The 21,792-nt window shown below is 36.2% G+C and overlaps 1 protein-coding gene across 1 annotated transcript in view; it reads right to left on the bottom strand.

Annotated features, from left to right (window-relative positions):
- ANKRD28 (ankyrin repeat domain 28) overlaps positions 1-21,792 on the bottom strand; it is a 72,266-nt gene that overhangs the window by 2,924 nt on the left and 47,550 nt on the right. The window contains exons 12-27 of the mRNA XM_014937708.1: positions 19,554-19,617; positions 18,175-18,243; positions 16,466-16,606; positions 12,146-12,257; positions 11,503-11,529; positions 10,477-10,551; positions 9,159-9,360; positions 7,765-7,852; positions 7,204-7,321; positions 6,402-6,621; positions 4,938-5,025; positions 4,758-4,841; positions 4,088-4,233; positions 3,819-3,901; positions 3,593-3,675; positions 1,295-1,386 (exon numbers count right to left, since the gene is read on the bottom strand). Of these exons, the coding sequence (XP_014793194.1) occupies positions 1,295-1,386; positions 3,593-3,675; positions 3,819-3,901; positions 4,088-4,233; positions 4,758-4,841; positions 4,938-5,025; positions 6,402-6,621; positions 7,204-7,321; positions 7,765-7,852; positions 9,159-9,360; positions 10,477-10,551; positions 11,503-11,529; positions 12,146-12,257; positions 16,466-16,606; positions 18,175-18,243; positions 19,554-19,617 (1,692 nt within the window). The remainder of the gene's footprint in view (positions 1-1,294; positions 1,387-3,592; positions 3,676-3,818; positions 3,902-4,087; positions 4,234-4,757; positions 4,842-4,937; positions 5,026-6,401; positions 6,622-7,203; positions 7,322-7,764; positions 7,853-9,158; positions 9,361-10,476; positions 10,552-11,502; positions 11,530-12,145; positions 12,258-16,465; positions 16,607-18,174; positions 18,244-19,553; positions 19,618-21,792) is intronic.

Raw genomic sequence — 21,792 nt, 5'->3', positions numbered from 1 at the left:
AAAGGGTTCATCACTCTGCACATGCTGCACTTTCAGCTGGTGCATTCATCCAGCAGAAAAAGAATTCATGATGAGAATTCTCAAGGCTGCTTAAAATTTTATAAACAAAGCAATTGCTATTAGAAAGAAAAGAATCACAGTGAGGAATGAGATTAGGTAGCACTCAGAGCTACTTTAAAATTTAAAATATGAACAGAATGAAAAAGAAGTTCTAACATGCTGCAGTTAGATCCCCAGGCTGGCAGAGAACCGCCGCTTCTATACAAACAACGTTTTCCTCTCTGCGGTCAAAGATCCACCCTGCCAAGGGACTGGCACATGAAAAGCCCACAAAAACACAAACATCTCCAGTTAGCATACTTGTGATCAGGAACAGAAATCGAAAAGATATATTCTCCCATTTTAGGGAGCTTCATTTAGTAGTGACCCCTGTCCCCTATTTTAGGCAAGGAATGATCTTTAAATCACCCACGTCATTTCAAGGAGTGTAATTTGAGAAACACCCAGAGGAAGTCACACAAACATTAAGAGGGAAAAAACTTTCCAAGCTGGAAATATAATTAGAACTATTAATTAGGCACATCCCTTTGGGATGGGAGAAGGGAGGGAGAGGGAAAGGGAGGAGACAACCCCCCTACCCCCAGCTACTGCTCTCATTTAAGACACGTTGGGGTATGGCATAAAAGCAGGAGCTCTTATGCTTTTAAAAGCATAGCTTTGGAGGACTGCAGATGTCTTGTATGAAAATATGCAAATGAGAAGTCAGTAGATCTAATTTTCTTTTGTTTTTTAACAAGGTATGGGATTTATTCACTATGACAAAGCAGTTAGTTTTTCTTACCTATCTGTGCCAAAAAACTCTAAAGAGCCAGAAGCTTGAGACCAGTAACTGGGATCTGTAATTTATACTTGCTTTTAAAAGCTAACACCAATATACATACAGTGACAAAATGAATCCAATCCAGCTTCTTAACAGCTGAAAGTTATATTTTACTTTAAGCATTATGTTTTTCTGACTGTTTTCAGTATGCCAAAGCTGGTGTATTTATAGGGTACATGTTCTAAATCTACAAATGCAAACACACTTATATGCCGTGACCTGCATTGTTCTGCAAGCCTTCACTCTCCCTACACTGCTGTCACTTTGCTACAATGACCCATCACCAACACATTTTTTATTATGGGGGAACCTACTGCAAGGCTCATATGAAATTTCTGAAGGGTTATTGCTTTTCAGTGAGCTGAGTCTAAAATCACAGTTCCTTGTGGGGAAACAAAATTAAATTTTTCTTACCATTTTCATCTACAGCAAGTACACTTGCTCCTTTCCCTAAAAGCTCTTGAACTACAACCGTTAGTCCGTTCCGAGCAGCAACATGCAGAGGTCTGTGAAGAGAAGCAAACTCGTTTATAAACCTTAGAACAAGATACCAAGTAAGACAGGTAGCTTACATCTAGTTAAATGATTATTGAAGAACTTATACTTGTATGTTATTTACACATTATATAAATATTGTAGATACAGTATCTAAGATGGGAAACCAAGCAGATCTCTTTTCTTATTGCAAAGAAACTGTACAATAACAATTGTGCACTTTTTTCTTTTAAGGCACCACACAGTGAGGAAGTAGCTCCCAGAGAAGTCCCGCTGCTTGTGAACGTTATCATGTTAAAAAGTTAGAAACATCTGGTACCCTACTGTTGATAAATCCTTCACTGCACCGCTGTAACAGGTATCGTCACACGTGAGTTACTAAATATCACTGGCAATAATCATTAGAATACTAACAGCAGAATGGGAGTCACATTTTATTGCTTGTAAATGCTTGTAAGAGATGCAGAAGCATTTCATCAGTCTGCCTTTTAGAAACCACTATATTCAATTGTGACTAGAGATAAAAATAATTTTTACACTAAAATGAAGCAATAAAAGCAGGTTACTTTACAAAACCTCAAACTATTAACCATAACTCTGTTCTGTGGTGACTTGGTCTATCAAGGGAAGTGTAGCTTTACCTCAAATATTCTAATTATATCTTTTTCAAATGCAACAGTTTTTTCAGAGTTGATTCCCACTGACTTAAACAAAACCCTACCACCACTCAGCAGGAAACAGAATAATCAGCCTATTTCCCTTCTGCTTTATATTGCTCTTCAGTTGTTTTGAGATTCTTAAAACTGTTTGAGTTAACTGTGAACTATATTTTGATTTGGAAACAAGTGCCTTACTGAGAGACCAGAAATGCAAAGTAATGCAACTAAAAGCAGATATATAAATATAGTCCTTATATAAAAGATCTACTGCACACCACAGATACACTGAAAAATGTACTGTAATTAAAAGAGTTTTAATATAGAGGCCAACAATTTTAATGCTTATCTTGACACAAGGTAGGACATTGTTTAAGCTGTTTAGAAAGTCATAGTTATTAAAAAAAATTTGCTAAGCCAAATTTTGCTAAGCTAAATTTTTAAGATCTTGCAACTGATATAAACATTTCATGGAGGTGCGAATATGTACCTATTTTCCCCCATGACATAACTTATCAGACTGCATGAGCCAAGGCATGTGGGTGGAATTACATGAGCCTGTGGTAGCAGCCTTTCCCACTTCTGTTCCCATCTCATTTTTTGCTTTTCCTTCTCTCAAGACATCCCCACTTCAAGCCAGAAATGAGGCAATCAACCCCTTTCCTACTTTCTAGTTATTTCATTCTGCCTGAGATGCACTACGGTGAGCAGCAAGAGCAGAGGAAGAATTCCTACTATTGTAACTCCTCAGCTCAAGCAGATCTCTGGAACAGTTGGAAGAACTGTAGGAGCCTGAACATGGCAGATTCCAGAAGGGATGTAATTTTTTTTCTAAATGGTCTTGTGATAGTGTTATGGAAGCAGCCTAATAATTCATGTACATAACTCAGCTACACACCAGGTGTCAATTGCCTATAACACAAATACATTCTTTAAAAGGAAAAAAAAGATGCACAAGTCATTTTAGTAGCCCATCCTGGTACATATTCCCCAGTATGACATACTACTTCATTTTTAAGTCTTCCTTATGAGTGGGCTAACAAAACAGGCTTCATTGTACTTGAGAGATCTTCAGGAAGCATTAAGAACACTGTACTCTCCATAACATTTAATAGAAAACAGTATTTCATTTAGTAAGAATAGGTGTCTTTTGCTAACAGGAATCATGCTGAAGAATAAAAGCATACTTCAGCCCGGATTTTTTTATTAGCTAGCTTTGAAGACCAAGTTTGCCTCAAATGAGTTGTTAAGTGAATTTTAATTAAAAAATTAGATAATTTCTGAAACAGAAAAATATCGGCTTACAGGTTCTCTCAGTGGATTGCAGCAATTCCAAACAGGATTCCCTGAATCACAATATTGTGAGATTTATTTCTCATCCCTTTCACCCAGCCAAAACCAGAACGAGCAAAAGACCGCTTCAAGTCGATTCAATTCTCGGTTTCTATTAAGCAATTCAAATTCAACCAATTTGGAAAAATATTCTGAAAAATATTCCCCTTTATGAGCAAGATACCCACCAAAACTTCATCTGTGAAACACACTCACTGCTGATACGTACGTTTGCAAGGCTGCATTGGTGGCATTGATGAGGTTTCTATCCGTAATCTTCTCCAGTATTAACAAGGCACTAGTTTCATGACCCTTAATACAGAACAAAGATCTGTCATACAACAAATACCTTTCAAAAACTGCTTTCAATACCTTTTCAAAATAACAAGTTCATGTTTGCAAACAGTGCGTGGTAACACAAAGCTCAGCACTGGTAAGTCAGACTACGCACACACCTTGCTGCAAGCCAAATGGAGTGCTGTGTTCTTAGAACTGTCTTGCAAAGTCAGATCAGCTTTAGCACTGCTAACCAGCACCTCTGGGGAAATAAAGATTTGTATTAACTAAAAGCATATTCCTTTTAAGTCTTCATGGCTTACATTTGTGCAAAACGAAAACATAAGTTTGACAAAATATATCCATAAGAACATTAACTGTAAGGCAACTTTACCCACAGAGAGCTTAACAAACTCAAGAGCAGAAATATATAAAGGTTTCTCTTTACCAACTGTATTCGTCTGTCCATTCTCTGCAGCCATCATTAAAGGTGTTTTCCCAGAAGAATCTACAGCGTTCACTTGAGCGTTGTGACTGAGCAGAAGCTGTAGACACTCAATGTGATCTGTAAAAGCTGCTGCATGAAGAGGAGTTCTGCAACACATCAAAAGACAACATGGCCACGTTCAGCCACCCTTTCTACTTTAATCCAAGGGGCATCCTGACCGTGATCCTGCCAATACAAAAGCCTGGGCAGTTCCTCCCACTGATCCTTTGAAATCAGCACAGCTGCAGTTGTGCAGCTGCTGCCTTTAGAAAGTCACCTTCAAGTTTCAAAGAGTTCCCTCCATGTAGTTTATAACAGGGTTACAGTTTGATTCAGAAAAAATAAAACATGCATAAAATACCACCCACAAAGTGATAAAATTTAAAAGGTGCTCTAACTTGCCTATATAATAAAAATCCAATTCAAGTTTACTGAACGAGAATAAGATCTTCAGAAATCTAATATTTATTTATAGCACAGAATAAAGAAAAAAAAATCTTCAAAGAATAAAAACAGGGGGAAGGGGGAATTAACATACGGACCGAATACAAAAACCCCAAGTGATTATAGAATTTAGCAGAGCATTCTGTTACATTACACACACTCTTCCACAGTGCATTTCCACTCTTACCTTCCTTTTGAATCTGTTGAATTTACAATACCAGCACCTAAGGTATCAATTAACATTTCTGCAGCACCTTCATTGTCGTTTATCCTATAATGAATTAAACAGACTGTTATTTACAGAATGATAAATCTTTTGTTAAATACAGCAATGAAATGTATGAAGAATAATTTTGCACTTCCTTACACTGCACAATGCAACGGACTGAAAGAGTTTCCTTCCATTTTCTGGAAAACTTCCTGTTCAAGGAGGAGCTCTACACAACTGTCATGACCTACAGCAAATGTAAGAGTTGGGAATTAAAAAAGAAGAGAAGGTCTATTTATGGATTACAACAAAAATATGTATCTAAATTGGATTAAGCAATATTTTATTTGAAAGTTTCAAAGACACACTGCTTTTATTCAATAGGGGTACATTTAGGAACAATTTTAGACAATTTTAGAATCCTGAAAATCAAGCCAACTTTTAACACTGTTAACTTTGTGAAAATTAGAAGGGATCTCATGCTGTCTGAAGAACACCCAGAACACTTCATTTAGTTCTTTACACCCCCAGGTTTCAAACTCTTCTGTACATTCACCATTTAGTCTACATGAAAATGTCTCCATCATTTGAGGGTTATTTTTATTCCACTGTCTTGCTAAATCCAAATCAAAACCCAAGTTGATAGTCATAACAAAGCTTAAAAAGAACACCTTCAACTTATCATATTATTATTCTCAGAACTCTGTAGCCTGCTGCTGTACAGGTAGCTAACCATTGTAACTACCTGTTTGATCTTCGATGCATACACGCAGAGAACCTTAGTTCAACATTTACCAATCTCTGAAGATTTGTATTTCCACAAGTCCTGAAAAATTTTCATTCTACAAATCAAGCATATTTCAGTTCTGGTTGATTCAGACTCTGTGGTCACTCTGAAAACGGACCAAGCTGGAAGAGTTTGCTTTTATCAATGTGATAAAGAGATGTTATTCTAGTTCAAATTATCGGTGTATTACTGGGTTGCTTCAGCTGTGAAGAGTCTAGTTAGCTATTTACTTAAAATAACTGGTAAAATGAAGCTCTAACCCCTTACCTCTTGACCTTTATCATGTGACTCAGAGGTGAAAATGAGAACCTCTACTATGTCGGAAATGACCTCAGGGATCAAAATCTTGAGCAAAGGAGCTGAATAATTTTCCTACCTTTTAAGGCCTCCCTTACCCCCAAATCCAAGAAAAGTATCAGCAAAGAAAAAATAAATTCTTATTGAATCACTTTTATATACTTTAGCTTCTTATGCCTATCAAGGTTGATTTGAAGCAAGTCTTAAAAAAAGATTTGATCTGAAACCATTCCTCCCACATTATTTTTTTGGGATGTGTGGCACATTTCTATTCACAGGTACTACGCCGAATTTCTTGAAAGGCTCCTCGAGGCATAAAATTAAGAAGACACTTTAACAGAAGTGTAGTACAAAAGTAAACACTTCATATTATGTATAGATGTTAATGCATTCCCCCTCAAAATATCGGGTGTAATGACATACTGACTAACATGAATTGAAAGCAGACAGGCCTTATATGTTGCCTTTATAAGTAGTAACGTGAATCTCAGTATCAACAAATACATCCAGACCCGTATGTTAACTTTAATGTGTTTTACCATTATAGCAGGCCCAATGCAGTGAGGTGTAGCCGTGATTGTCTGCTATGGCGGGTACTGCATCCACAGACGTAGCTGACTGCAGGAGAGCCCCAAGAACACCTATATGTCCACATGCAGCTGACAAGTGTATAGGGGTTCGTCCCCTACAGTCTCTCAGTAAGGACTTAGCACCATGTTGAAGCAACGCTTCCACACATTCCTCATGCCCCGTCACTGCCTGGGAGAGAAAAACAGGAAATAGTAAGTTTGCAAATATTCATATAAGCCAAGGTGCATAACTAAAGCAAGGAAACTTCAAGCAATTTCTTACATTTTTAAGTAATAACCAAATAAACACACATTATTTTTATTCCTGGAAATAGCTACTCTGTAGCAATGTATTATAATATTGATGACAGAATAATTTCTTGGAATAACACTGAATGAACTGCTGATCTCTAGGGATCGTTCAATTGTCTTATCTGGCAGAGACTATGAAAAAAAATATTTGGCATATGGCATGCATCACGCTTTTCTTCCTCCCATTAACACCACCCCCAGCACATAACAAAAAGCTGTACTCTGGGACCTCTCCAGTCAACACTACACAGCAAGATTAAGAGACTCTGGAAGCCCAAAAGAATTCTGAGGGTACATAGGAAACAGGCAAAAGCTAGCCTTTTGAAAGCAACTAAAAATACAATTAAAAACTAAGAATGGCAAGATAAGAATAATAAGAAATTAATTAACACTACATATTAAATCAGTATTTGAAATTAATATGTATAAAACTTGAAACTGGAAAGGAATATTCTCTTACCCCTCTGTGCAATGCCGTCCTTCCCCACTTATCTTTGGCATCTACATTTGCTCCTTTGTTAAGGAGTGAATAAACGCAGTCGGTGTGCCCATTGAGAACTGACAGCATCAAAGGAGTCCTAAGGAGAGAGTGAAACACAGTGTAATCTACACGGAAACTTAACAGACCAGCACTCAGCTGAAATGCAACAGCTACTCTCTTTCAAAATTGACATCAATGACCTTCTCTAACACTACCTTGACTCCCAGAATGTCACTAACATTTGCTTTTTAGACTCAAGAAAATAAATCAATATCCCCTAATTCAGAAGTCCCAATTAAGTTACTAGAATCCATTTTTTCAGCATCTGGGCAAGTAGACACATTTTAGTTTCCTCCCAACGGAACAGGAACATTTTTTCACTGCCAACATTATGGTTATTGCAAAATATATGGTTACATTTGTCCTAGTTCAAATATCATCTCTCTTTGAATTAAAAATCATCCATGTAAAATATGTAGGTTTTCCTTTTATAAAATGCAATAACGCATGAAAAACAGAAAATGTATCGTTTAAACTCACTGTCCATTTCCATCCTGAATGTCCACTGCATTCTGTGGTTCTGCATTTCCTATCAATAGCCGCAAACATTCTGAGTGACCATTCGTAGCTGTAAAACATCATATAAAAATATGAGTTTTATATTAATTGCCCTTGAGTATGCAGCTCAAACAGAACAGTAATCTGCTCAGACTAAAGCCCCTTAGCTTTGGAACCCACTGTACAGCTTTACCATTGTTATAACTTGAATGAAAAACAAAAAATATAAACACTAGTAATTTATTTCAGAAATCAGGCACTCTCAACTACATAGTATTACAAATAATTGATTCCAACTGCCAACAGGGATTTATTTTTTTATATATAAATGAGGTTGCACAGATTAAAAATGATTAGAATATATCCTTATATGACATCCACAAGAAAGAATAACTAAATATAGTAATAAGCATAACTTTTGCTTGGTTAAGGCACAGGTAGAGACACACCTAGCCAATGACACACAGATTTGGTTAGCAAGTGTAGCATGTGCAGTGTCGTGAAATAACTGAAATCACATTCAGAAAGAGGGAAGGAAATAATACATAGAAGTAATAACCAACCAACATGAGAACAGTGACAATTCATGCTTCTCTAGCTGAAAGAAATGCTAACAGAAGTTAGGAGAAGCTAAATCAAATAGAAGAATACAGCATTTGCTCATGGACAACAAATGAAGTAGTTAGAATAACGAAGTTTTGTACATAATGCTCTTTTTACTGCAGCATTTCTGTAACACCATAACTATACCTGTCAATTTAAATAAAACAATTTGCAAAGAGAGAAAAAAATAAGACTACAGTATGAATGCTAGACTTTGAGAAAGGCAGGTTTATTTAAGTTTTTAGGAAATGCAGCAAGAAAATATTGCAAAGGATTGCTGTTACTTTGAAAACACTCAGGTGTCATTTAAATCCTTGGAAAAAACCTAAAGGATAGTTTTTATCTCTCTTCTCAAACTGACAAAATTCTCCAAGACTCCAGTCATTTTTAGAAGTATTTTACTGCCAAGACAGGCGATTAAGATTCATGTATCTAAATTTGGGTCTACAGTTTGGGCTGCGTGAAAGACGAGGAGAGAAAGAGGAAGACATCACTGAGGGCTGTCGGCGCAGGCAGCCTCGCTGAATGGCCAAGGACAAGGCACCCTTCCAGAGAGGGCTGTGCAACCGTGCTCCCTGAGCCAAAAGGATTTATTATTGGGTTCTATTGGTTTCTACCCACAACTGCTTTGTTACACCTTTCCCAGCACAGCATATACCTTAAAAGTCTATTCCTAAACAGCATTTCTTAGATCATGAACGACAGAGACTTCTAAACATGAAGATGACCCACTTCAAAGGCCCAAATTTTAGAGGTTAGTGGTTAGCACACACCTGCAGCATGGATCGGGGTCCTCTTTACAACATAATCTTTCACCAAGATTGATGCTCCCTGATTAATGAGCACATCTACACATTCCACGTGTCCCTTGAAGGCAGCTAGATCCAGTGGCGTCCTTCCGTTATTATTCCTCACATCAAGGTCCAGCAGTGACTGTACCAGCACTTCCAGAGCTTGATGGTGGCCGTGATAGGCCTACAAGAGTAAGAAAATTCTTCAGTTTGCCCGTCCTTCACATTCCCTTTCTTACCAGGATTACATAAATGAAACTGTGAAGATAGCTACAACAGTTATGACCAATTTAAACAAACCCCACAATTTCAGCAAGAAGGTTGGTGCATTTTTTTCCATTTTATCCTTTCCATCAGTAACTGAAACTACTTTCAGAAAATGGTCTGTCTCCAGTCTGTACAACTACCAGTATTTTGAATACTGCATATTTCATTGCTTTATGTTATAGTTACATCACCCTCAGATTTCAAGTGAGGAACATAGACAAACTTAACAAATTCCTAATAGTTTTCTAAAATAAATCAGAATGGATACAGGAGGATAAAAAAAAAAGCACAGAGAATACTCTGTAGGTATGTGTCAAGACAAAGTGTCAAAGTTAGCAGTGAAAATAAACACCTACAACTATGATTTTATAATTTCCATAATAAATTCTAAAAGTATACTCATGGATACGTAACCTCTGCCTCCAGACAAAACTCATTTACAGGAACAGTCTCTTCTAACTGCTTTCATTTACCAGTATTAAAGATTACTTTGTACTTTGGCCATATGTATATATGTATATATATATACACACTGCATGAGACATGCTATTTTACAAAAGTACATTGTGGTTTTTCAATTGCTTGAAGTCCCGTGAAAAGATAAAGGCTACATATTGAGCTGGTTACTCTGTTTTTTGAGTATATTTGTATGGACAGTTTCATCAGGTCCTCTCCTACACTAATCTTTGTGCAAATCTTTCTTAAGGTGCTAAGGACAAACATTTCTCATGCTAAACGATGATGATGATATAAAAAAAGTCACTGTTACTTACAGAATTCTTCTAAAAATTTCATTAGTATATATTAAAACATAAAACTTAATTAGAGGATTCCAAATGAAAGCTCTTCATGATGCAAGTTTTAAGTGAAATGCAAGAGTCACCCTGTATATGTCATTCAGAAATATTGGTACATATTTTTACATTTCATTTATTGTTACTGATCTTTTTAAAAAAATCCAAACTGAATAAACCCATGTCAACAACTGTTTGCAATGAGATGAGCTATCATCACTACAGAGCTAAATACTTACAGCTAAATGCAGTGGACTTATAGGTGCTCTGTTGTCCGAATCATTCAGCATGTCAGTACCTGATGTTTCCATTAGCTTAGCGGAGGAGAGAAAGTCAGAGTGAGTGCAAAAACCCCCTCACCTGCAATTACATTCAGCACTAATTGCTACAATTTTCAGTATACAGTTTGGAAAAAAAAAAAAGAAAAAATGGAAGAAAAATAGAAAGAATAATATAGAATTACAGTTTCCTTAGGGATTCTAGATCTCCTTCAACCCTTCAAAGAGTTTGAATTGCAATGACTGCAAACCCTCCCCCACATTCATCTCCCAAGCACAGTTGTTTAATTCTGCATGACAATGAAATAATTAAATCAGAAACTAATTATTATCTTTCCTGAAGCAGCCATATGAAATAATATAGATGAAATGCATACAAAGGGAAGACAAGGACAGGTGAGAACAGCTGTAGTAAGACAAAACCCACCACCAAACCAAACAAGTAAGCATTTTGATTAGGTGAAAAGTCAGCAAAAAGACAATATAAAAAGCCAGAGGACAGAACTGACTTCTCAGAATTGAAAACCATTTCCCAATGAGAAGAAATGGACCAAAAAAAGGCATAAGCATTATAGAATAGGATTAAGATATCTATGTGTATACATTTCTATTTGTTCCTTTCAGATGTATTTTAAAGTTTTAATTATGGTGTTGAAAAAGACCCAGAATTAATTTAGTACACTAGCAGAATTAAAACATTCAAAGCATTTGAAGAACACCAAATATATTCAGATCACTAAATTTTCATTATCACACTTTAACATGGTCATACAAATGTTTAAGTAAAAAAAAAAAGGCTTAAAAAATTATTTTCCATTTAAAAATTCTGAATTGCAATTAAATCTAAATTGCAATTGAAATTAAATAATACATCTATGTGTTGAAGAAATGGTTGAATAAGTCTAAAAGTAAGCAGTATTTTTAAAATTACATGTTCCCTTTTGCTGTGCAGTAATACTTTAACAGTGAGAAATAATATACACTTACAACATCTAGAGGCGTTTCGCTTGCAATCTGCAATTAAAAACATTCAGAATTCATGTTTGAATACATTTGAATATAAAAGTATAATTTGTATAAAAATACTAAGTTGTATAACACAGAGAAGATAAAATTAGCATATCAAATATCATACATATTTCTGCAAAGGGATTAATAAAAAACTACCCGAGGCTTTATTATCTACAGCTCTGTTATGTGGTTGTTAGTTACTGTAACTACGTGAACTATTGTAAACTGTTTTAAAAGCTACCCTTATGTTACAGGTTTTCCCTACATTTTAATTTCCTCCATATTACATTTATGAATTTTCTTAACAGTGGGATAACCTGTGGTTATTTTATTTCAGCTGTCAGGAAAAAATTTAGCAGTGTATTCCAAGTCGAGAAAGAAAACAAAACTCATATCTTAGAATATATTATCTTTTTAAACCATTAAGTAGCATCTTGGCTCCTCACCTTGCCTTTATTTTAAGAGTAACCAAGTGCTTAAATATTTATCCTCACAGGGGCTGAAACCAGTATTGATGTAGCTCATAGAGGAAGAACCAGGGCAGAGGAATCCTCTGGCCTCTGCATCACACTCTGCAAGAGCAGCTCTTACAGCTTTTACCTGTGATGAGTTTTCTTACCAGTTCAAGACACAAGCGATGGCCATAAGCAGCTGAATAATGCACGGCGTTGTATCCTTGTTTGTCCCGGATCCCCGGATTGGCATCGTTTCTTAGCAAGTATTCCAGGCACCTATTTAAATTGACATACGCAGCCATGGATCTGAATGTTGAATTGCAACTTTACGCTAAGTGATAAATTGTTCCAACTCAATTGGAAAATAGAGTACAGCACACAGCAACACTGACTTAATGTACAATATTTGCTAGGACTAGAGAACACCTAACTCATTACACCGAGTGTTAGGTCAATCACAAACCTTCCAAAATTCAAAAAAGTCCTTCTCTGCAGATATTCCTCATCCTCTGAATTATCTGACTTGGTTAAAACTAGTATTTCATGGTAATTTCCTCCTAGTTCATACAACTACACTAATCATTTGTATTAACAAAGGTAACTATTTTCATATGTTTTTCTGTATCAGCATATTCTTCTGTACTTAGAAGGAAGAGAACCAACAGCCAAGTTCTTCATGGTACGTATCCAAGAGTCACACACACATACACTTCCCCTACCAGACACTAATTTATTGATTCATTTATACAGTAAACACACTTAGTTGTTGGCATATACCCCACCATTCCGAACTTTCATTACGCAAAGCTGTAAGGCAGAACACAATCAGCGCAGTTTCAACCACAGAAACTCAGCCAAGAAGATGAAAACCAAGGTATTAAGGTCAGCTTCCTCTGCCTATGTTTCTGCTTTTGAGAGACTCCATGCATGCACGCTAAACCATTCCTACCAGTAATCCCACTTATTCATAATTTTCTATTGTCTATCATTTCCGCAACATTTTGCAAAGTCAGTAGCAAGACCTTCCACTTGCTGGTGACGCCATTTAGTTTTTCTGAAGTGTGCAGCAGGTCACCATCCCTTCCTCTCTCTGGGATTAAAAAATATTTCTTCTTTATCAGTTAAATAAAATGCACGTGAAGCTAAAAAAGTATATTGTCTTGTTAAATCCAGCTTGGAACCTTTCTTCCTTAGAAGAGTTTATCTGAAGGCCTCACAGATTACCAGTAGTGACAAATGGGCCAGTTGGATACACTGATAATATGAGGGTTTTAGTTCCCATTTGTCTCATAGAAAATTGTTTGGTAGAAAGTTCATGTTAACGTTTGCAGTTGTATGATATGACTATGCTGTGGAAAAACTTGCTGTAGGGTATAGTGAGTTTAGATTGGAGAGGCAGGAACCCTAACATGACCCTGATCAATGCCATTAAGAGTAGAAACTTGATCATTCAAAACCCTGGAGAATATTCAAACCTTGGGAGAAAAATACAGGCAGGAATCCTACAAAAGCTGCGTGAGGGAAGGCAGCGTGATCCTGCAACATCAGAACTCTTCCTGAGTTCCTTCAAGAAAGGGCCCAGAGCCAGCAGATGGAACAGAGCGAGTTCATCATCTGAATGATGACCCAGTACCAGCTGTGATGAAACGGAAATGTTTCAGCAGGAGTAAGACAGCTCTACTGGGTCAGGGCCCCAAAACCTCCTGTGCAACAACAGCCACGTGCTCCAGTGAAGGCCTGACATCTGCCTTGAAAGTAACAAACCAGGTGAGTGAAGACGAAAGGGTCAAAAAGCTGCAGGAAAAACTATGAACAAGGAAATGTCTAATGACAAAGTACTCTGTCTCATCGCAAAGTGGAGAAGAGGAGGAGCAATACCAAGGAACATGCTCACTTTCATCATTTCGTGCCCAGCATGAAGGAGAAAAGGACTTAGGTGGGAAGTGAAAAAGGTAAAATTTTTCTACTTTTAAAGAATAATATATGAAACACAAGATGTAAGTAACTTTACAAGTCCAACATACCTAATAAAAGCTACCTGTAAAGAATATCTATGGTTTTTTTACCCAACTAATGCAGGTTTTATTTGCCCAGTAAACAAATGCCTGGATTTCAGTAATGGCAACCATGCTTGTATGTTTTTATCTGAATTGAAAGGGGATGAGATTTCTGAAACAAGTCAAAAGACAAGTCAATTTGTCCTCTTGAACAAGAATTAGTGTCCTTACATTTTATTTGTCCAATCGCCTAACTTTCTTTGTTAATTTTAATGAATGATTTTGTATTAACATTCATGGCTCATTAATAAATGTTAAACATCACTGGCCTTGGCTATCTTAATTTCTATACTTGTGTACTTTCTATATTTGTGTGCTCACAAAAAACCACAATACACTAAATATACTGGAGGAAGGAAAGTCTGCTAAAAATCCCTGAGTACCCATTCTTTCCAATGCAAATAAGATTATTATTTTTGCTGTTTCTTCTCACCCAGGAAAGAGATTAACTTTGTATCTTTTGCATACTAAACTGTCCTCAGCAGGCCTCTTTAAAAGGAGATTATTCAGACTTTCTGAAAGGCCAGATAAATTAAATTTATTTCTGAGTTATTTATTGGTGTACTGTCTATTAAATAATTCTAACATAGAAAGAGTGTGGGTTTTTTATCCCCTAAGATGCTGCTTAGTTTATCTCACTCTGTGATCATGTCTCTCTCTAGTCTTGTCAAGATGAGGCTTTACTGGTGTGTGTTCCAGGTCAGAAGCATTTGTTAAAGATACAAAAGAATTGCTTCCAAACAGGAACAAACCGGAAAATAATTTTCAACAAAAACATCCTTGTCCCTAAAAATCTGTCTTTAAAGATGTCTGAACAAAGACAATAAAAATGCATATAAATATCTTTGGAGTTTCTATGTAGATAATTTCCTGACATTTCTTTCCCAGGCTTCATATTCCAACCCAGTAATCATTTTTAGCTTCATTCCTATTTTGAATATGAGCTGAGCAGTACAGGGTTTCCAGCTGTTACTAATCATCTTGCTGCATCAATATAAAAAGCTTCTCCTCGGGCCATTCTGCTCTGCAGCCTGTCTTCCCGAGAGCCAACTGCTAATCAGAGGGGAAATATCGTGTGGGGTCCAGAGCTGATTCTTTGAGTTACCTCCCAAAGCTCTGCAGTGTTACCATCATCATTCTTGCTCGTGCCTTTTATAAGACAGATGGCAAAACGATGTCATCTGAAGAACCATTATAGTTTAGAGGTTTTCAGAGCAGCCATGAAGCTAAAATTAACCCCAGCTCAACTTGTAAGAGGGCAATTAAAGTAACATTCCCTCAGTCAACCCCAGCAGGAGCTGAAAGCATATCTGAAAAGCAGCAGACAATTTAATTTTGCAATTTGGCTGTACGTAAGAAAGGCATGTACTTTAAATATTAGTTAAATGGCCACGAAAGTATTCTTTATTTATCCTTCAAAAGCCAACCCTTAAGTTCTATGCCAATTCCTTCCTGTTGCTACTTCACCTTGTGAAAGGTGCTGTATTAAACAAGGTGATGTGGCACTAAGCAGGACTCTTCCAGTGAAAGGGGCACTGGTGGCATCTGAAAGGTGACCCTGCACCCCAGCTCGTTTCCACCTGCATCTGGAAGTGTGTGTCCCCCCCACACCCAGGTGGGACTCGTCTCAAGTCTCTTCAGTATATACAATGTCTGGAACTTAAGGAACCTCATCAATTTTGTGATATCTATATAAGCTTTGCATTTAAGTCATTAATAACTCTGTAAAATATCGCCATTGGTTACCAAATAAACACATGCAAGAGACATTGATGGGTGCATGAAAGTCTCTGGGTGTGTTTCATTAATAAAAGTGTCACTACTTCACAAAAAATTACACTAATGAGATAAAGAGTTGTAATGCTGAACAGGAACAGTTTAATCAAACACCAAGTGGATAAAGCATCTTGGATTGAAATGTCAAGTTAATTTCTACCCTGATGTAGGCCTGCTGTATGCAACTCCCACTCTAGTTTTACCGTGTACTTCTGACTAACTACACAGATTTTTGGGCAACATTAGGAACCCTCCATGAAACATACCATCCTTCATCAGAATTTGATTTTTAAAGCAAAATGACCCTACCCCTCACAACTGTCATAGTAACACCCACAAACAATATTTATGCAACCAGTACACAGCAAGTGGGATTAAAGACTCTATTCCCAATGAATTCCCAGATTAGGATATCTGCATTTTAGGACATAATGAAAAAATTACAATACATTTTACTATTGCTCATTTTTCTCAGGAGTATTCGTTACATAAAGCATTTTCTATACAATGAACAACCTACTGTCAAGTTGAATCTTTAAGAATATTAAAAATAAATGCATTTGGCAAATCTGAAGGCGGAATATAGACATGAAAATTCACAGCTCAAACGTTCCTAAGGAGAAAGGCTTTAGTACAAAGCACGGCACTTACTTTCCGTCTGTGTCTGATGCAGCTGCATAGTGCAGGGGTGTGCAACCCCTCTCATCGAGGTCATTCACACTAGCTCCAGATCCCACAAGGGCAAACAGGCACTGATAATTACAATTGGCAGCAGCATAATGGAGTGGAGTTCTTTAGTACACATTTAAATGAAAAGTACAATGGTAAATAACAGCAAAATAATATTATAGAGACAGAAAAAAGCAAAATAAAATGAAATTTAAATCCTCCTTACATTTTTTTTTAACAAGTATTTGTGGTGAGGAATGCATCATTACAGTATTTAAAAATGGGGCCATTTAATAATGCAGAACAATATCTAGGGGATCTATTTGCCAGCCAAAATATGCCCAATTTGCATTAAGGAAAGCTTTATATTAATTTTCTCATGAAAACGTGTAGATGAAAATCAAGATCACCTTAGAAATATTATTTTTAGTTAAGTAATTTCAAGCTATATGGAAAAACATGGACAAATCTAAGAACTGCACAGCAACTGAACAAGGTCAAAATAAAATACAATTAACAAGTTGATGTTTTCAACAAACAGGTAAGAATTTTGTCCGAGACAGGCAAGCATTATATATTAACACAGCAGAAGTACTGTTAAAAGAAAAGTTCTAAAAAATTTTCCGTTGTCTTCTTATAACAAAACTGTGAAATATTAATAGTAATGTATAAGTTCAGGGGAATCTTATTCCAGCTTCAAATACATAAACAATTCTCTAAATAAACCAGTTTGGATAAAATTTCAAAACCACCAAGATGACTCAGAATTCCATTTTCTATTTTTAAAAAGAGACTGGTAGTATAAATATCTCAATTTTGAGGAGACAGTCAAGCACTTCAAAGTCTTCTACTTCTTCCCTCTCCCTTAAAATTACTTTTTCCCCATTTCTCTCCATCTTTAACTATTTTAATCTTTTACCTCTCCTGAAACAATTGCTTTATATAACATGCACATTAAAAGCAAAAAACAAAATAAAACAACAAAAAAACAACTTTCAATAATAAAAGTTGTGACAATTAGTTCTTCCTTTCTCAGGAAAGAATGGAAGTGGAATTTAAAGCAAGATGCAACTTTGGATCCATACCATTCTCCTCAAGCCCTACTCCTGCTGTTCACATCCTGGAAAATCATGTTTTCCATTATGAGATGTGAGATTTTACGCAAGTACTGATCGTGCCATCTAAACTTAAACAATCCTATACTAAAAATAGAAATTAATGTCATTCCAAAATAGTTCAGAGCACAAACAAGGAAACAGAAAGAGATGGACATAATGAAAGGAAAAAGTGAAGCAATTATAGTAACAGATATTTTTTTTAAATAAAAAAAGCTTAAAAATAGCAACAGATTGATAGGTTTGCCTAATACATTATTTGGAAAAAATCACTAATGTCCTTGGATGAGAGCAATTTATACTCATTAGATCCATGTTATAAGCAGAAGAGGCTCATAAAAATTACAGTTGAATATAGAACTCAGTCTTTAAACACAAGACTCAACACCTACTTAACAAACACAATAAACAAAATATGTTTGTAACTTTTGATAGCATATGCTGAAGCATACTTTATTAGAGACATTGTATCTTAAAAAACATTTAAACTGGAACACACAGATTTGCCCACACAGCAATATGCTACTTCTGCAATATTTTAAGTCCTTTACAATATACAAATCTAGAATGTCTTACCTCCCAAATCTGTCCTTTTTGTTGAAGTCTGCACCAGTATTTAGCAGAAGATTTAGGCACTCCAAATTCCTATTAAATCAAAGCAATATTACTTGTGATTACAAATTTTATTTCCTTAATATTGGCCTCTGCAAATGTAACTGCTACACATCTCATACGTTGTTTTTAATTGAGCTGAACTATCATATGAAAATTTTGATAAATATATTTTTATATGTAAAATAGGTTTCATAATTGCAGGACCAAAACCAGGGAAGAATAACAATTATTTCAAGACCATATATAGAAATTTCATTGACATCAAATGGCATGCATAAAAGCACATAAATGTTAACCTAGTTTAATAGAAACTTCAATTCTTTAAAGCAAACAAACAGTAACACCTGCATGTCACATGCTTTTTGCTACCAGAATTCCAGCACAGAAGCAAGTTTTAATGTAATTGTTTTAAGGCCAAATATGAGTTGAAACATAAATATTTTACTTTTTAGTGTAATTAATTTTCAAAACAATACAATCATTGTAATAGATGTACAATACTCCTTATAGTTTAAACACTATCTTAGTAACTTTCCTAAACTGGAGATGAATGAGGGAATGTGTCACAAATCATGTGGTTTTATATGAAAAGATAGCATTTTAAGCATAATCATTTGCAACAAGAATGCATCTATCAAGTATCTTTTGACTTAGAATGATCACTTAACAGTATTACTTAAACAACATTGAAACAGAAAAATGAAAATATCAATATCATGGAGTTCTTGTGTCCCACAAAGTGTATCATGAAATTTATTACCCAATTCTTCCAGGCAATTTTGAGTAGCTGCTATAGAAAACCTACAATACAATAACAATAATCAATATGGATCACAACTCAAGTGAGGAGCAAGTAGTTCTGACTACTTCATCCACCTAAACTCTGGAATTCAATTATGGCTTATATTAATTAATTTAGTTAGATTGATCTTTTGTTTATGGATATGGTAAAAACATATTTCCCAAAGTTGCTGTTTTCCACCTCATGTCCTACAGTGATCTTAGCTGGGCATGCCATCTTTGAATGCTGTAAATTCTAAAATTTATATCATCCTCCACAGGAATTTAAAATAAAATTCAGTTATCCCCAAGCATATACCTAAAGCAAGGCTGATGATACTTGGACACTGCACTCCAATAATTACTTATTAGACTGAATATTTAATTTATTTTTATTGGTTGTAGATAGAATCCATCTTGAAATTATTTTCACGTTTACATAAATTCCAAGGGGAGAGGGCAGGAAAAGCAGAGAGAGGAAACAATAAAAAAAGAACAGGAATGATGAGCAATTGAGAAAAGAACAGCAAATACGAAAGCATGAATGCTTTTTTACATACCCTCCAGCTGCAGCTGCATGAAGACAAGTCCTGCCAAAGTCATCTGGTGTGTCTATGTCAAAACCTACAAATCAAGTATTTTGTAAAGTCATTATGTAACGCCACCTTTCACAAAACTGCTCTCATCTACTCTTAAAAGAAATGCTTGCTAAGCAAACTTAACAGCTATTCGGAAAAAAACACTTCAGCACTGAAAATTTGCTTCATTTGAAACACATCCTTGCTATTGGTGGTATTTTGAATAACAGGCATTCAAGTAAAACTGAAAGGGGTAAGGTAAAAGACTATTAGCTGCACTGAGGCAAGGGGCTATATTCTTTCCTATCCTATTTGCCCACTAATATTTCTGTGTAATTTAGTATTGAATGAAGGTAATAGGAAAATTGAAGAATGCACTAGAAATTATGAGTTATGCAAATATTTTTTTAATAAAAAGGGGGATGTCAGCATTACTAAATCCAGAAGCTACTTAAATTTGATCCTTGAGTATAGCTTTTTAGTCCCAGAGAAAGAACTCTGCTGAACTGGAGTGAAGACAGTAAATAGCAATTACTTGCAGAGGAGCCCTTTACGCAACATTATAGTTTTCTCTTCCCAAATTGTGTGAACTCTGGAGCTTCAAATTTGAGCTCACAAACATTAACCGTGCAATTCCCTACCTAACCACACACTTTGACATGAAGAGTACCATTTAAATCAGGTTTCAGAGCTACATTTTTGGCTTGAGAAACTACTATATAGTAACACTACTAAGGAGCCTTACTCCTGTGGATCAGATCTTACTCACTAAATCTCCAATTTTGATACTTTTGCCTGAGAATGCAATTATATTTTTTTTCCTTCTTAAGAACTGCTCAACAACAATAAATAGACAACACCACAGGACGTACTATTCAAAAGTACTACTATTCAAGAGCGTTTTCCTACTCCGTATCCCCACAAAATAGAGGTTTTGTAAGCTCCACTACGTTCTCTGCCCATTTCAATAGGCAGTGATACACGGCAAACAACTTCAGAGAGTTTACTAATCTGATTTGAGAAATAGTCCTTGATGCCTTTCCACATCCCTGGGTTGCTTGTCTAATACCACTAATACTTCAATGTCATTCCGTACTGGGACAAAGCAGATTGATGATTTTTTAAAATTTTTTAAGGTCTGCACATGACTATTAATGACTGTAAAACTCAGAGTTTCTTAATTTACATAAATTAGGCTCTTTCCAAACCCAAAAGGGCACAGAGTCTGCAGACACCAGTCCCCACGCCAGGAGCACGTACTAATACGCTGTCAGCAGTATCTGGTCTTTCCACTCCGAAGGCTGAGCACACTCTTCAAGTCTTTATCTGCTCCAGGCAAGATTTACATCCAAGTTTGCTCAACTCATGTAAAAGTCCCACAAGACTTGCTAGTCATCTGCAGGGATTCCCTAGCCACACTGAATCTCCAGCAGGGGCACAGCACCATGTGCAGAAAGGACAGAGAGTCAGAGTATTCCTCATTCTGAACGCATCCAATTGAAATATAGTCAAGTACAGGACAGTTCTTTTCTGGAGTGAATCCTTGCAAGCTTGTCCGTAAGAGGACAGTGAAATACACAGCCATACCAGTGGCAGTTTTAGTTATGCTCCTTTAGTTCTTCTCCCAGGCTTCCCTAGCAGACAATACAAAGCTGGGGAAGCAACTTCTTACTTTTTCTTTCCCCAACCCTCTGCCCCCGACTTTTAATTTTTCAAAAACCACAAAGTGTCCTCAGGTTAATGTAGAACTATTTAGTTTCTTCTTCTTCTGTTCCTGAAGCTTCCACAATCCTTCAGACAAATCTCCTTTCTCAGAATTGCAATGGTTCAAAGAGGCCAGAATTCCCACCAGAGCAAACTCTGGGCAACAAGGGAAGTAATAACCTTACAACCCAACCCAACTTCAGGAAGGAGTCAAACAATGAAAGCAAAGCACAGTTTGGGTTGCATTAACAAAAAAACCACCAAAGCAACAGTTTCTTAATGTAGCAGTCCACAGAACCTTCAGAGCTATTAAGTGCCCATGACAGGAATAGACAGATCTGTATTAAGCCAAAGACACGAAAAGGAAATGGAGGATGCTCGATGAAGTCAATTAAGACAACATTAGCCTTTGTCCCTGAAGTTGCATCATGGTCTGAACCAGTCATTCCACCTCTACAGCCAACTTACAACACACAAACACAACATGTAAAAGGTTATGAACGTTATTTCAATTTGG

The sequence above is a fragment of the Calidris pugnax genome, unplaced genomic scaffold (assembly GCF_001431845.1).
Source record: "Calidris pugnax isolate Ruff unplaced genomic scaffold, ASM143184v1 scaffold11, whole genome shotgun sequence".
Lineage (NCBI taxonomy): Eukaryota > Metazoa > Chordata > Aves > Charadriiformes > Scolopacidae > Calidris > Calidris pugnax.
The sequence above is the reverse complement of the archived record's forward strand: the minus strand, read 5'-3'. Positions and strand labels throughout refer to the sequence as shown.